Source organism: Wyeomyia smithii, chromosome 1 (assembly GCF_029784165.1).
Source record: "Wyeomyia smithii strain HCP4-BCI-WySm-NY-G18 chromosome 1, ASM2978416v1, whole genome shotgun sequence".
Classification (NCBI taxonomy): domain Eukaryota; kingdom Metazoa; phylum Arthropoda; class Insecta; order Diptera; family Culicidae; genus Wyeomyia; species Wyeomyia smithii.
Genome location: NC_073694.1, coordinates 116,256,240 through 116,273,274, shown reverse-complemented (window position 1 = coordinate 116,273,274; position 17,035 = coordinate 116,256,240). Strand labels below are relative to the sequence as shown.

The 17,035-nt window shown below is 38.3% G+C and overlaps 1 protein-coding gene across 1 annotated transcript in view; it reads right to left on the bottom strand.

The window, feature by feature from the left end:
- Positions 1 to 17,035, bottom strand: part of LOC129716645 (homeobox protein homothorax) — an 85,297-nt gene that overhangs the window by 6,293 nt on the left and 61,969 nt on the right. The window contains exons 4-5 of the mRNA XM_055666483.1: positions 12,952 to 13,002; positions 12,782 to 12,832 (exon numbers count right to left, since the gene is read on the bottom strand). Coding sequence (XP_055522458.1) covers positions 12,782 to 12,832; positions 12,952 to 13,002 — 102 coding nt within the window. The remainder of the gene's footprint in view (positions 1 to 12,781; positions 12,833 to 12,951; positions 13,003 to 17,035) is intronic.

Below are 17,035 nucleotides of genomic sequence, written 5' to 3'. Positions count from 1 at the left end.
ATTTCATTGCAATCGGATTAATAATTTAGAGGTTATGTATCAAAATGTAAAAATTATGAAACATCATTATCTCTGAAACCACACAACCGATTTGAACAAAATTTGTTTCTAATGAACGGGCTACCTTAAAAACCCTTAACTTTTGAATTTTATAAAGATTGAATTGGTGGTTCAAAAGTTATGAAAAGAAACGTGTTTTGAAGACTGTTTAATCTCACTCATGTTGACAGAGATGTCTGGACCGATTCTCATAAAATCAGTGTCAAATGGAAGGTCTAGTTGCCCCATAAGACCCTATTGATTTGTTTTGCAATCGGACTAATACTTTGCCTGTTATGTTTAAAAATGTGAAATCTAGCTATGAAAAGGAACATATTCCGAAGATAATATGGACTCACTCACTTTTCTCAGAGATGGCTGACCCGATTTCCACAAAATTGGTGTCAAATGACCTCATAACACCCTATTGAATTTTACTCTAATCAAACTGTAACTTCGTCTGTAATGTACCGAAATGTGAAAATCACGAAACTTCATTATCTTAGAAACTACACAACCTAATTGATTGATATTGTTATCAAATGAGCGGGCTAGTTAAGGGTCAACTGATGAATTATGATTGAACACGTGGTTTCAAAGTTTGGCTGCCCTATACGTTCCCATTACATTTGATTATAATCGAACTTAAGCAACCGTTATGTATGAAATTGGTATTAAAACTACGAAAGTCTATTATCTCAAAGATTACATGACTTATTTGAACATAACTAGTGTCATACGAACGAGATGACTCAAACTTACAAAAAACAAACTTCATAACAATTTGATATGTGGCTCAAAAGCTATGGAAAGAAAAGAAATTCAAAAACTATTTGAATCTATACCTGCTTCGATCGATATATGTGGCCTCAACATAATTAAAATGTGGTGTCGTACTATTTGAACGTTCCAAATTCATTGATTCCTTGTGATGTGTTCAAAGTCTGCAAATGCACGACGAATCGGCCATAGGATATGATCAAAGTCAAATAACAAATCGTTTGAAATGATTGGTTTTATCGAAATGACAACATCCTCGACTTTTGGCTTCTGTACATCGCCTCAATTCTGAATATATTCATATTGGGTGGTATTCGGTCATTTTCAGCAGATTTTCTGGCATCAATCTGACACAGGAAATACCCATATTGGGAGGTATTTAGTTATTTGGTTGTTTTCCAGAAACTAAAAGTGGTCGTCCTTAAATTCAAAATGGTGTCCAGGGTTAATGTTTGGTTTCTATGGATCATCTCGATTACGGAAATATCCATATTGAGTATAATTCGGTCATTTTCGACTGTTTTCTAGAAGTTGCCATTTAGCAATTTAAAATGGTGCCTGAGGTCAATTAATAGCTCATTGCATCATTCTGGTTCCAGAGACACTCATATTGGATGGTATTTGGTTATTTTGGGCTGTTTTTCACAAACCGGAAGTCCCCATCTTGGGTTTCAAAATGGTATTTAAGATAATTTCTGGCCTCTGAGCGTCATTCTGGTTGAAGAAACACCCATATTGGGTGTAATTCGATCATTTTCGGCTGTTTCCCAGGAACCGGAAGTCGCCAACCTAGAATCCAAAATGGGGTCTGTGGTCGATTTCAGCTGCTGTGTATCATTCTTGACCCGGAGATACTCATGTTAGACGGAAATCGGCCATTTTTGGCTGTTTTCCAGAAACCAGATGTTGCCATTACACAATTCATAATGGTGTCTGAGGTTAGCTTTAGGTTAGCAACACTCTGGCTCCGGAGATACGCATATTTGGTCATTTTCAGCTGTTTTTCTGAAACCGGAAGTCGCCATTTTAGAATTCAAAATGGTATCTGTGGTCGATTTGAGCTCCTGTGTATCATTTTAAATCCGGATATTATTATATTGGGTGGAAATCGGCCATTTTTGGTTGTTTTCCAGAAACCGGATGTTACCATCTTACAATCCAAAATGTTGCCTGAGGTCGATTATGGAACATATTTGTTACCTCTAAAAGCATTCTCATACCAAATTTGGTTGTATTTTCTTGATTGGTTCTTGAGTTGTGCGAAATTTGTGTTTCATTTGTATGGGACCCCTCCCTTATAGAAAAGGGAGGGGTGTCAAGCCATTATTCACATATTTGTTACCTCTGAAAATATTCACCTGCCAAATTTGGTTCCTTTTAGTTGATTAGTTCTCGAGATGTGTAGAAATTTGTGTTTAATTTGTATAGCACCCCTCTCTTCCAAAAGAAGGAGGGGTGTCAAAGCATTATGGACATATTATTTACCACTGAAAACATTTACCTGCCAAATTTGGTTCCATTTAGTTGATTAGTTCTCGAGATGTGCAGAAATTTGTGTTTCATGTGTATGGAACCCCTCCCTTTCAGAAAAGGGAGGGGCGTGCAACTATTATGGAGATATTTGTTACTCCTTAAAACATCCACATGCCAAATTCGGTTTTACTTGCTTGGTTTGTTTTTGAGTTGTGCAGAAATTTATGTTTAATTTGTAGAGGGAGAAGAGGGAGGGGTCTCAAACTATCATAGGAACCTTTATCGGCACCAAATTTCACGTCGATCGGTTCGGTAGTTTTTGAGCCTTATTCAGACAGACAGACCGGACTGCATTTTTATATGTATAGATTACAACATCATTTTTTTAGAACCTAAAAAGTGAATATACATTCAATGGATTGAAGCGTTCGTGTAAATCTATTTTTTACAAAAAATAAGTTGAGAAAGATGATGAAAGGCTGGGTCTGACCGCTAGGTGGATCAATTTAGGTTTTTCTAATAGTGTTCCGTTTTTCCTCGTATTCTCCTTAAACAATGAAGTAATAATAAGACCTAAATTCAGGTGTTTGTGTTTATCGATGTGTTAACACCGTAATGACCATTCATCAATAGTTTATGAAGAAAAACTTGAATTTTCAATTGAATCAAATTAAAATATGGTTATCATTCCAGAGTTAAGACACTAGTCATAACTAGTTGATCAATATAAAAATATTGTATAACCTTCATCTTTACAACATCCGCATTTTCGTTTTAAAACATCGATTTGTTTAAAAAAAAAAGCAAGCAAAAGCACAAAAACATGTTTATTTGCACTTCAAGAGCAATTAACAGACACTACCTGGTGTGCTTTCTAATGGTTTAACGTTTATTACAACTTTTTTTGCCTTTTGTCACTGAACGGTTATTGGAAATATTCAAAGGATAGATAGAATGATGAAAACCGGTTTCGAAAGTAACAAAGCTGACCCAGCGACGCAACCCGTTATATCGAGCAATGGCAAGCCGTACGATCTATATTCCTAATTTTGTCATCCAGTTTGTGGTGCAGGTCTTTGTAATATTGTGCCGAAGGCTTGCGGAGCTATTCATATCTTGTGGGTAACAGTGAGGAGCCCATGTGGAGAATCACTTTTTGTCAGAAGACTTAGTTATCCAACTAACCAATGCAGTGAAGAATGAGAGGGAGATTAACCTTGCTTAGGTTTCGTTTCGCCTGTTGAATACGATTCAATATTATCTTATACTGATTCTAACATTTAAAAATATGATTTTCTTGCTCTGCGTGCATTATACCACCGCTTGAGGTTTTCAACTTCTTCAATCACCATACGTTAATTTTTAAAGAAGATGAGAACGAAAAGTTTAAAAAAGAAAGATATCTTTTCCGATTGGATTTTTTTTCAAATCTCGTATACGAATCGCGCCGCAAGTATAGAAATTAAAATTCACGAAACTTAAATCGTATTTTTGTTTCGTTTCTTGGTGTTCTCAGTTCATTCGCTACAAACGATTTAAGTCTTCTTGTTCTCGCTTCAGAAGACCTCACCCTGTTTTAGTAGACAAAACACGGCAGGAGGAAATGCTGCATGAGACATATCCAGATATAAGATATCATTTAAATTTCTCATAAATATCAATATCCAGCAGACACAGACCCGTCATTATATTTCTCTCAAAGGAATGTTCGATCTTTATAATGAAAAGCCTAGCGAATCAAGAAGGTAGAAAAAGTAAATTTAAATGTCTGTATGGATGTATTAGATATTTACGAGTTGATCTTTCACCACTTTTGAAAACTTCAGCGCAGCGCTGTTCCGGCTAGACAATGTACGATAAAAACACGGCCAGAGCCTATATCAATGATCCTACTGAGTTACTATAACGTAGATTCATTAACAATCAGATTTAAACTCAGCACCACAAAGCACCATATGAATCTATATTTCATTCTAAATATACTGATCTGAACTGATTATAAGCTAAAAACTCGTATCTAACAACATGAATAGACGAAATAACTTTTGAGCTTTAATCATCTTGAAAATTATAAATTTATGGAGCACTTTTCCAGCACTTTGCAGTATATGGCAATAATATATTGTAGGCATTTGGTAATAAGATCGAATAATATGCTTAACGTAATTCTAAAAAATACTATGAAAAACTTAATTTCAATTTGCAGATAACGGTGTCAAAAATCATATTTACACAAAAACTCGCTTCATCAGACAAAAAACAACGTGTTGAACAAATTAGGCATCCTCGTCGAATTCGAATTTTATTAATACGATAAAAATAGTAATTTAGAATTAGAATGAAAATAGGCTTGTGCACATTAGGATATAAATGAGTAGTAAGGAGAAAGTTTATCCGAAAATAAAAAGGTTCTGTAGGACAGCTGACTCGATAAATTGGGAACGTCCCTATGTAATAGGCAGACACACCTTTTCAGGTAGGGGCTTCATTCCTATAATGTTACAGTTTAGGCTATTGGTGAGCACACATTCTATTCCTGATTATATTTCTGGTTGCAGTAGTCTGTGAAAACCGGTCCTAACAAACAAAAAAAATATCGAAGGAGAAAAAATGCCAGAAGACGAAACCAACCACTGAAAACAGGTTGAAATCGTCCGCTCCGTACACAAAAATGTTTTTAGGTAGGTAAACTGAACCGATAAAACATTCTACGTATCATTTCTTTAATATATTCGTACATAAAACCGCTTGGTGTTCCTTTTCTTCCACATATACTTTATTGCTCTCAACTAGCACTCTAAAGCTTTCCGTTAAACATAATATTCCTGCGTTATTCGAATCGCTATTGGCGAAACTCATGACAAATTATGCTAATCAGCGGCGTTGATGAATTAATATATGCAAAGGGTACATATTATTTCGCTGGTGCCTTTTCGGGAATACACTTTCAGTAAACTCTACGTTACAATCTATAGTACGTTATGCGTGTAAAGTCAAAAAGTCATTTCCATTCTCACCACTACTACTATCAACGTAAATGATGGTCTTAACAGTCATTCGTCTGGATTTTAAATTTGGCATTACCACCCCGGTTGAACAGTTTTTGAAGTAGGTACATTGCATATCTGCAGCTTAAAAAAAGCTTTTGGTGCACATTTTGTGAGACACTCGATAATACAATGTTATTATTTATAAACCATATGATAAGTAAATATAGTCAATATTTTAACCATGAAGAAGTGCAAGGAAAACTTTGGAAAAAGATCCGAAATGCTAGTTCAAATAAGATAAAAAAATATGGTTAACTTATTGTTGATCGTGCATATTATAGAATTTAGCACTTGAGCGTAAACTTGTATCAGGTTTCTATCTATTTACCACTCCATTAAATTTCGAAACTCGATTACCTTTTTATGTTAATCAGAGATAATTTCACATTATAGTACATTGTTTTTATTCGGGAGTTGCAAATTCAAGTTCAAAGTATTTTAAAAATTGCAGTAATCAATCGAGCACTGCATATAATAACATTTGACTAACGTTAATAATGCTCCTAAAAATATACGAACAATCTTCAGTGTTGAACCCAAAATCAAAATTTGGCGCCGCTAATTGGTAATCTGTAACCGAATACATAAATTTTATTTCAATTCAGTTTTCCACATTACTTTAAGTGTCCATGGCCACAACTACATCAAATTGATTCAAAAGTGTGCAAATCATTCCGAGTTATGCTCTCGTCGTGTTCGGTCGCAATTTCATTTCGATCTCGATAGTGCCGACCAGGTAATCGCCTTCAAGGTCACCGTGCATTGTATTGCGTGTGCACTGCTGCTCGTTGCCGTCGTCTATTGAAGACAAAAGAACGCATCATCGCCTATTGCTACCGTACGCCACAGACTGTACGTTGTGTCGCTACTGCGAGAGATCCAGTACCCGGCGTACTGCTGTTTGGCTGTACTGGTGCTGCTGTGTGGCTGGAGCGGCTGCAGCTTTTGCTACCGGACTCTTGTGTGAAGGACTGGAGATTGGCATCGCCCGTGCGCTGATTGCGGTGGAGAGCGGCTGCAGAAGATAAGTAGTTTTTTTTTTCTTGGTTTTTTTCTACAATATTATTTGTTGATTGGCATTCTGCGTGTGTGGCTTACGCGTCCAATATGGACGACGAACGCGGGGATGAAAACCCGCTCGTTCTACCGCCTAGCCCTCCCGGATACAAAGTTCCAAGGGTTAAGAATGGAACACCGCAGGAAGCTACCCATCGGCTTAAGCAGTATCCGGAGGGCAAAGCTGGTATTGGGGCTGTATTTTTCCGGCCGAAAGTGAAAGCATTGAACACAATGCAAATATGTAAAGATCTGGCACGGTTTACAGCCGTGACTGAAATTACCAAAGTACGCCCGAATAAGCTGCGTGTTTTGGTGTCCGACCTCAAGCAAGCAAACGAGATTGCTGCTTGTGAGCTCTTCACGCGGGAGTACCACGTGTACATTCCAGCTCGCGTTGAGATTGACGGTGTGGTCAGCGAATCGAGTCTGACTGTCGAGGACCTGTTGAAGGCTGGAAAAGGCCTTTTCAAGGATTCTAGCCTTGAACCTGCCAAGATACTTGAATGTAAGCAATTACATTCAGTATCGCTCGACAAGGGTGTAAAAACTTACACCCCTTCAGACTCTTTTCGCGTGACTTTCGCCGGGTCTGCTCTGCCGAGCTATGTGCTCGTGGACAAGGTGCGTCAGCCCGTGTGCTTGTTTGTACCGCGGGTAATGAATTGCCTCAAGTGCAAACAGTTGAGCCATACGGCCTCCCACTGTGGCAATAAAGCACGTTGTGGCAAGTGCGGAGAGCAACATGTGGATGACGCCTGTAATAAGGGTGCTGAAAAGTGCCTCTATTGTGGGCAGACTCCGCATGAGCTGTCTGCATGTCCCGCGTACAAACAGCGCCAAGACAAGATCAAGCGGTCTCTGAAAGAGCGCTCTAAGCGCACTTTCGCAGAAATGCTCAAAGAGGCCGCTGCCACCAAACTGGTTTCCCCGAATCTCTTCGAGGTCTTGCCATCCGATGAATCTGATTCTGACGATTCAGTTGGGGAATCTTCTTTTGTTGAACCCGGGAAATCTAGGAAGAGGAAAAACCTTTCTTCTCCTAGGCTTCCTAGGAAAGGACAGAGAAGGTCTCCATCTGAAGTGACTGATACTAAGAAACAAAAAAGTGCTGTAGAAAATCCGAAGCAAACTCCTCCGGGATTGGCAAAATTGAATTCAAGTAAGGAGTTTCCGGCACTTCCAGGAACATCAAAAAACCCAACTGTTCCTTCTTTTTCGTCCAAGATTCAGCCAGAGTCTGGACTGCTGAAGTTTTCAGATATTGTGGACTGGATTTTTGAAAATTTCAACATAACTGATCCTCTTAAAAGTCTTCTGCTGGCATTTCTACCAACAGTTAGATCGTTTTTGAAGCAGTTGACTGCTAAATGGCCCCTCCTTGCAGCGATCGTATCCTTCGATGGCTAATTCATCGGCTGAGATGAAGGATTCTATCTCTATTTTACAGTGGAATTGTAGAAGTGTCATCCCCAAAATTGATTCATTTAAAGTTTTGATTAAAAAACATTAATGCGATGCATTTTCCCTCTGTGGAACTTGGCTCACTTCAAATGTAGATCTTAGCTTCCATGATTTTAATATAATTCGCCTCGACCGAGACACCCCATATGGAGGAGTACTTTTATGGATTAAAAAGTGCTATTTTTTCTATCGTATTAACCTCCCCTCGATTCCAGGCATCGAAGTTGTCGCATGTCAAATGACAATACAAGGTAAAGAGCTTTGTATTGCCTCAATATATATTCCTCCCAGAGCACAGGTTGGGCAACGGCTGCTCTTTGATTTAATAGAACTTCTTCCCTCGCCACGTTTGATTTCGGGAGATTTTAACTCTCATGGCGTGGCTTGGGGTTCCCCTTCTAATGATAACCGTTTCTCTTTGATCTATAACCTCTGCGACGACTTCGACATGACAATATTAAACAACGGGGATATGACACGCGTTCCGAAACCTCCAGCGCGCCCCAGTGCTTTAGATTTATCTATATGTTCAACATCGCTATGGTTGGATTGCACATGGAAGGTAGTCCTTGATCCCCACGGTAGCGATCATTTGCCTATTCAAATTTCAATTGATAATGGTTCAACTCGCACGCGATCAGTTGATATTCCGTATGACCTCACACGGAATATCGATTGGAAATTATACGAGGGAATGATATCAGAAGCTGTCGAGTCGATTCAACATCACCCACCACTTGAAGAATACAACCTCTTCGCGGGCTTGATTCTCGACGCCGCGTTGCAAGCCCAAACGAAGAAATATCCCGGCGTGACGATCAAAGAACGGCCTCCCACTCCGTGGTGGGACAAAGAGTGCTCCGATGTCTACACGGAAAAATCCGACGCGTTTAAGGCCTTCTTTTGGGTGAAAGGTCAACCCGACGACATTAAGCGGTATTTGGAGCTTGAGACCAAGTTCAAAAGCTTGATCCGAGCAAAGAAACGTGGATATTGGCGCCGGTTCGTAAACGAAACGTCGAGGGAGACATCGATGAGCACTCTTTGGAACACAGCCCGAAGAATGCGAAATCGTATAACGGTCAACGAAAGCGAGGAGTCTTCAAGTCGTTGGATATTTGATTTTGCCAGGAAAGTATGTCCGGACACTGTTCCTGCGCAAAACTTTGTTCGCGATACGTCTCCGGGCCACGATGCGATAGAATCACCTTTTATGATGGCAGAATTTTCAGTTGCCCTCCTGTCCTGTAACAATAACGCGCCTGGGTTAGATAGAATCAAATTCAACTTGTTGAAGAATCTACCCGGCAATGCCAAGAGGCGCTTGTTGAACTTGTTCAATAAGTTCCTGGAGCAAAACATTGTACCGCAGGTTTGGAGGCAAGTGAAGGTGATCGCCATCCAAAAACCGGGAAAACCAGCTTCTGATCACAACTCTTATAGGCCGGTTGCAATGCTATCCTGTATCCGGAAATTGATGGAGAAAATGATACTCCGTCGTTTAGACCATTGGGTCGAATCAAACGGTCTACTATCAGATACTCTATTTGGCTTCCGCCGTGCCAAAGAACGAATGACTGTCTTGCGTTGCTTTCCGACAAGGATTTTCACCAATTTTGAACAATTTTTTACATAATTTGTTGTCCGAAAAGCATATGCATTTTACGCATGGCGATTTGGCAACTTTTCGTATTAGCTACATGGGTCTTCCCCAGGGCTCATGCTTAAGCCCCCTTCTTTACAATTTTTATGTGAATGACATTGACGCATGTCTGGCAAATTTATGCACGATAAGACAACTTGCAGACGACAGCGTGGTCTCTGTTACAGGAGCCAAAGCTGCCGATTTGCAAGGACCATTGCAAGATACCTTGGACAATTTGTCTGCTTGGGCTTTACAGCTAGGTATCGAATTCTCTCCGGAGAAGACTGAGATAGTAGTTTTTTCTAGGAAGCGCGAGCCTGCTCAGCTCCACTTACAGTTAATGGGTGAAACGATTTCTCAGGTTTTGGTATCTAAATATCTTGGTGTCTGGTTCGATTCGAAAGGCACCTGGGAATGTCACGTTCGGTATTTGATGAAAAAATGTCAACAAAGAGTGAATTTTCTCCGGACAATTACTGGATCATGGTGGGGTGCCTGTGGAGACCTCATAAGGCTTTACCAAACAACGATATTGTCGGTGCTTGAGTACGGGTGTTTCTGCTTCCGCTCCGCTGCAAACACCCATTAATTCAAGCTGGAACGATTGCAGTATCGTTGTTTGCGTATTGCCTTAGGTTGCATGCATTCGACCCATACGATGAGTTTGGAAGTTTTGGCGGGCGTTCTCCCATTAAAAGACCGCTTTTGGGATCTGACTACTCGTATTCTCATCAAATGTGAGGTTTTGAACCCCTTGGTAATTGAAAATTTCGATAGGTTAGTTGAACTTAATTCTCAAACCCGTTTCATGACTGTGTATTTCAATCACATGTCTCAAAGTATAAATCCTTCCTCATACACCTCCAATCGTGTCAACTTATTAGATACTTCTGTATCTACTGTGTTTTTCGATACATCCATGATGAAAGAAACTCGTGGAATCCCGGATCATTTTCGCGTGCAGCAGATCCCTAAAATATTTTATAACAAATATAAAAACATCAACTGCGACAATGCGTTTTATACTGATGGATCACTTCTCAACGGGTCCACTGGCTTCGGTATCTTCAACAATAATTTTACCGCCTCCTACAAGCTCGATAATCCTGCTTCTGTTTACGTCGCAGAATTGGCTGCAATTCAGTGTACCTTAGGGATTATTGAAAAAATGCCCACGGACCATTACTTCATCTTTACGGACAGTCTCAGTTCTATTGAGGCTCTCCGATCGATGAAGGATGTAAGGCACTCTCCGTATTTCCTGGGGAAAATACGGGAACATCTGAGTGCTTTATCCGAAAAATCTTCTCAGATTACCTTAGTGTGGGTCTCTTCTCATTTTTCAATTCCGGGCAATGAGAAAGCGGACACTTTGGCTAAGGTGGGCGCAACAAACGGTGATATTTATAACAGACCAATTGCCTACAATGAATTTTTAAAACTTTCACGTCAGAGTACACTTGTCAACTGGCAGGCCTCGTGGGATAAGGGAGAACTGGGGAGGTGGCTACACAGCATCATCCCCAAGGTTTCCACCAAACCTTGGTTTCGGGGGTTGGATGTAGGACGAGATTTCATTCGCATGATGTCTCGGATTATGTCCAACCACTACGGGCTAGATGCACATCTCTTGCGTATTGGGCTGGCGAGCAGTAATCATTGCGTTTGTGGATTGGGGTATCAAGACATTGAACACGTGGTTTGGGTGTGTGCTGAATTCTGCGGCGCCAGATCTCTACTTTTGGATACCCTCAGGGCCCGAGGAATACAGCCCTATGTGCCAGTTCGTGATATTCTCGCTCAGCGAAACTTGCCATACATGCTACATGTTTATAGCTACTTGAAGAGCATCAAGATGCCAATTTAACAGCAAAACAAAAAAAAAAAATGTTAGTTTTAGTATTAGATTTAGTTTCAGCTCGTAGTCGGCAGCGAGGGTAAAGAATTTGCCTTTTGATTATAAGATATTCTAGACCATAAGGCATTAGATATAATTGGCTCCGTAAAACATTAATTTGTATTGTGCCGTGTCAAATAAATGTTGTGTGAACAAAAAAAAAAAATAGTGTGCAAAGCGTCCCGAAGCGTATACATATTGAAAGTAATAACATCATCGAATTACCTAAGTGAAAATACAACTGAAAATTGGATACATTAGTATGAACAACACTTTTCGATATAAAATGAAGTATATATTCATCTATCGGAAAGAGAAGCAACGAACAGTACCAACAGTATTCCACAGGGACTGAACGTTACATTTAAAAGTTTTCAAAAGTTGCGTAAACAACAATACGGTGAATATTTTTTGACGAATTACTGCACACTTGGTGATTAAATTTTTAGCGTTTCAAAGTTCATGTTTTTAGCGATGCAAACAATTGTGTTTTCGATTGAAAATCCCTCATCACTGAATAAACATCGCTCATAAGCGAATTGAAGGTTTAGCGCAACGGTACTTACCACTAACAATAATCGTCAATCATCGACGATTCAATCTAGAGTCATTCCACCAAAAATCCCAAGCACAACTTACAAAAACCTTGAGATAATTCAGAAAACGAGCTCTTATTTTCATTATAAACGAAAATGCCCAAAGAAAAAACGAAAGCATATAAAAAATGGAAATGAAACATTGGAGCGATTAGTTAAAAATTTGTAATTGTAAAATTAATTTACATTTTTATTTTATTGAAAATTGCCCACACACTAGTTTTCCTCTCTGACTATCTCTATTAAATTCGAACTTTGTACGACCCGTGTGTAAGCTATCTTACAACAAGGAGAAGTTATCTTTTCACCTGCTTTCGCAGCTAGTATTTTTATAGAACATGTTTTATTGTTACGGCAGATGCTTCCTATTGGCCGGAAAGAATGGTATGAAAGAAGATACTTTAATTATTTTCAACTGTAAATGAGTAGAGCAATAAAAAAAGAGTGGCACAACTTTTAATATTAAATTCAATTAGAGAAATGAATACATTTGTCAGAATTTTGTATAACAAAGGAAGTGGTGAAATTATAAAAAGGTAATGAAATTTCTGGCATTTTTCAAACAACTCTTGTCAAATATATTTTCAGATCGGTAGGCAATCTAATTGTAGTACAGCAATAAAAAGATATAATAAAAATTTCATTTTGGTCAAGGACAATTTCTATCATTAGGCTGGCTCGAACAGTAGGAGAATAACATCAGCGTCGAAAATATGTTATGTCACATTAGGATATCGTCAAGTCGCAACATATGAGTAACATGTTGTAAAAATATACTTACTTTTTCAAGCTCCAGGAGGTGAAACCGTAGCACTTGAATAGCTTGCACCATCTGAAAAAGAGTAAAATTATTGGTTTCCTGTACAAAATGGTACAAATGTGTTATCTTTTCAAGAATAACCTATAACCTACAAATGATTTACTTATGTTTATTAACATATTTTTACTTACTAATGAGTCTACTTCTGGATCTGCTACATAGTAGGGTTTTTCCTGTCGTATCTGCAGAAAAGAATAGAAAAAATCACAATTCAATCATAAATAAAAGATGGAAAAAACTGCTTGTGTACGAAAAGGAAGTAATGTTCTGTAGGAATATTCAAAAAGTGGTTATATTTGGTATATTTTCTTAGTCCCCGTACATCTGTTGCACATTATAAATAAAACCTCTTAAAAACTTAACTCTTTTGATACAACTGAAAACTGAAAGAAATCGCTTTAAAATTCTTATAAAATCTTCTCGAAGTTCGGGAAAATTGAGCTCTCTCAGGCATAAGTTTGTGAAAATTTTCATACATTTTAAGAACACAGCCGTGTTAAACAAGCGTTAATGAAAATTTCAATTTTCTAATCCCTTTTATGCGACACACAAAAGAAATCTTACTGAGAAATCTGGATTTTTTTTAATCTGAAAACAGTGATACACCGAAATAATCTTTTACTTTTATCTTAAGTTTGTATGTTTGTATGTACAAATTCACTATCCATCAATCTAGTGCGAACATTTTTGCATGTGATGCAATACGGGGTGAAAGTTCGCATTCGAGTATTATTCTAGAGATTACAATCAGAAAAATGCTGTTAATACGTTTTGAAGACAAGAAGATCATGTAGGTAATTTAATAATTTGTAGATTGGTAACCTTCCAGCCTTCCAGCAGTTTAAAGTGCTAAAACAAATTGTTATTAGGATGCAACGCTCATATCGGAACGTAATTAAAGCTTGCAGGTGCTTTTACTAAATATTCAATAATAACTCATTGTGGATGATAACAACAACTTTTGCAAAGTCCTCCAACGAGAAAAGCATTGTAATTAGTATGCAACCCTTAGAGCTAGTGTCAATTATTTCGCTTTATTCTACTGCAGCTTATTATTCGATTCTGTCGAGTAAAAATCTGTCTGCCTTGGGATATGAAAAACGAAAACTGAACTAACACATACAAAAAACACGCGCTGCTTTGTTACTTTTAAGACCCTAGCAGCACCCCTGTGGAGTTAACCCTCTGTCTTCTGCTAAAATAGCTCCATTCGTATATCTCGCTCTTATGCGTTTAAATTGGATTTGCTACTTTTTACTGGTTTGGTATTAGGTACATTTCTTGGGTACAGAAAGTTCCAAAAAGGACGCAGAGAGAGGCAAAACGGAATCGTCTAGAATTTCAAATTCTTGTAATTCAAAAGAACTTTTGTCTTTTTCTTCTTCTTAACATTTCTGTGTAATGGGTATCCTTCCCATCACACCAAGCTTCGAAACAATCCAGATAGAACTGCGCATTCTATAGTCAATGTTATACATGTTGTTGAAGCATGCTGCATCTACGGTAGGGTCCTTAAGCGGATGCTGCGTACTGCAACGATTGTTGTTCTAAGAACAAACGAAGAAATCAACATTGCGTCTATAATATATTATTTCATCCAACGAATTTTGAGTAATGCGTGACATTTTCCTTACGCATTGAAATAATTGGCCCATTCTAGCATTTTGAGTTTAATTTTATAAAAAAAAAGTTTAATTTTATAAAAAAAACTTGATTACCTATTACCTACAAATGACATTTTGTTATAGAACAGGCATATTTGTTTGACCAGGAATAGATTCCGCATTGTCTCAATCAAGCAACACGTAAAAAAAACTAAGGTGCCAAATGTAAACAAATAGAAATCGTTTTTTTTTCGATTCTAGATAACTTAAGAAGTGTTTTTGTTTTATAAATAAAAAAAGTATCCATTCATTTTGATAACTACTTACACCTGTTTATGTTGAGTGGTAAACAACTACTTCTATCATCATAAATTAGGGCGCAATAACAAATATGTTGGGGCTTATATTTAAGAATCAGCTAAATCAATAGTATCCGTAAAAGTCATTTGATTTATTTCGAATGAGTTATTATCTCGTAATGTTGTTGGTAAAGCCACGACCGCAAATGGTCTGTGGAGTCGATGTTCAGCCTCTGGCAATTATTTTGATTCCAATAATAACCATACTGTGTGGTATTTGGTCATTTTCGGTAACCGGAAGCCGCCATCTTATATCTTTAAATAGTGTACCCATATGTTTTTTTGTAAACTGGAAATCATCATTTTAAATTTAAAAATGGTGTCTGGAGCCGATTTTTCTGGTTCCATTTTGGTTCCTTAACAAACCATAATACCGCCTTTGATAATTTTCTGAAACCGGAATTCGGCATCTTGGACTTTAAAATTGTGTCTAGATTTGATTTCCAATCTTGGCACTGTTCTGGTTACGAAATATTTATATTGGGTGGTATTGGACCATTTTAGCAACCGGATACAATCATCTTGACATCTTGGGTTGACCCCCGGTGTCTAGATATTACCTTGGCTTCGAAAATACTCATATTGGCCTTCTTTTCAGTTTTAATTGGTCGTAATCTGAGTTCAAAAATTTATCAATAGTTCAATAGTTCACGTCATGACATTACAATTTTACCACATATTGATGGAGGCGTAACTAATTTTCCAATCCAACGAAACGGCTGTCATCCAGAAACAACGAAGATGTCGCAAAACCACGTCTCATATTCGAAACCACCTGTATTTAAATTTTCATGATATGCATTTTAACAATTTACAAATAATGAAATTAGTACACCCCCTACACCACTGGGATACAGAAAAACCAATGTTATAGAAACATACCCACCTTTCGAAATTGGCACGGTGAGCAAGTTAGGTGTTGGAGAGCTTAGGGGCCGTTCCTGAACCACGTGGTCATATTTTGATCACTTTTTATGACCCCCTTCCCTCCCCCGTGGTTTTTCGTGGTGTTTTGGCCCCCTTGCGACTTTAACCACGTGGTCTTTTCATTTGCCAAGTACCAACAATTCGCTTAAATTTTTCACATTTCTTTTATTGAACTTTCAGTATATTCTATATTTCTAAAATGCAAAAACTTCATTCTTGAATTGGTGGCAACAATAAATTAAAAGTCAGTAAAATAGACCACTTGGTCATTTCGTTAACCCCCCACCCCCGTGCGTGGTTTTTCGTGGTCTTTTACAAACCCCCCTTCCCCCTTTTTATGACCACGTGGCTTAGGAACGGCTCCTTACAAATAGTAACATTACCACCCTCCCCCCCCCACTACAGATTCATAGACTCAAAAACACCTGTATATAAGTTTGCACGGTTATTGGGAAGGACGTTTTCGCGGTCAGAAGCCACCAATTTACCCCCCCTTCCTACGCTTATGTGATAGAGCTAAACTAATATTCTAGTACAACTCCCCGTACTTGAAACCTCCTATGTACAAATTTTCACTGTAATCGGTTCAGTAGTTTTTGAGTCTATAGGGAACAGTCAGATAAACAGATATAGATGTTGTTTAAGGGGGGGGGGGGGCTACTCTGGAAGGTAGAAAACTACTGAATTCTCGTGATTTTCTTTCAGATATTTACTGCCGGTAACTGCAAGTCAGTCCAATCTGTACAACTATGAAATCGAGAAAACTGCTTCGAAAGACATATTATTCACGCTCAGTTATCACTTATTTAACTGGGAATATTTTGACAGTACACTAAAGTCGCTTTTTACACGGGAGATACGTGCCGCGTAAAAAAAACCGCGTTAATTCCGGAATCCGCGTAAAAAAAACCGCGTAAATTCCGGAATCCGCGTAAAAAAAAAACCGCGTAAATCCCGGAATCCGCGTGAAAAAAAACATCGTTAATTTTGCATTCCGAGAGAAGGGAAACCGAAATCTGGGCAAAAAAAAAATACCGCGTAAATTCCGGAATCCGCGTAAAAAAAACCGCGTAAATTCCGGAGTCCGCGTAAAAAAAACCGCAAAAATTCCGGAATCCGCGTAAAAAAAACGCGTAAAAAGCGACCTTATTGTATTCATGTTAAAATTAAGGTTGCATATTAGCCCGCACTAATTACGTTGTAAAAACCACTGAAATCATTGATTTAACGATAACAATCTTGAGTGTGACTGATTTGCCGTTACATTCTACATCGAAGAGAAAAGTAACCGCAAGTCAGCACCATTGCCATGTTAATGCTATAGT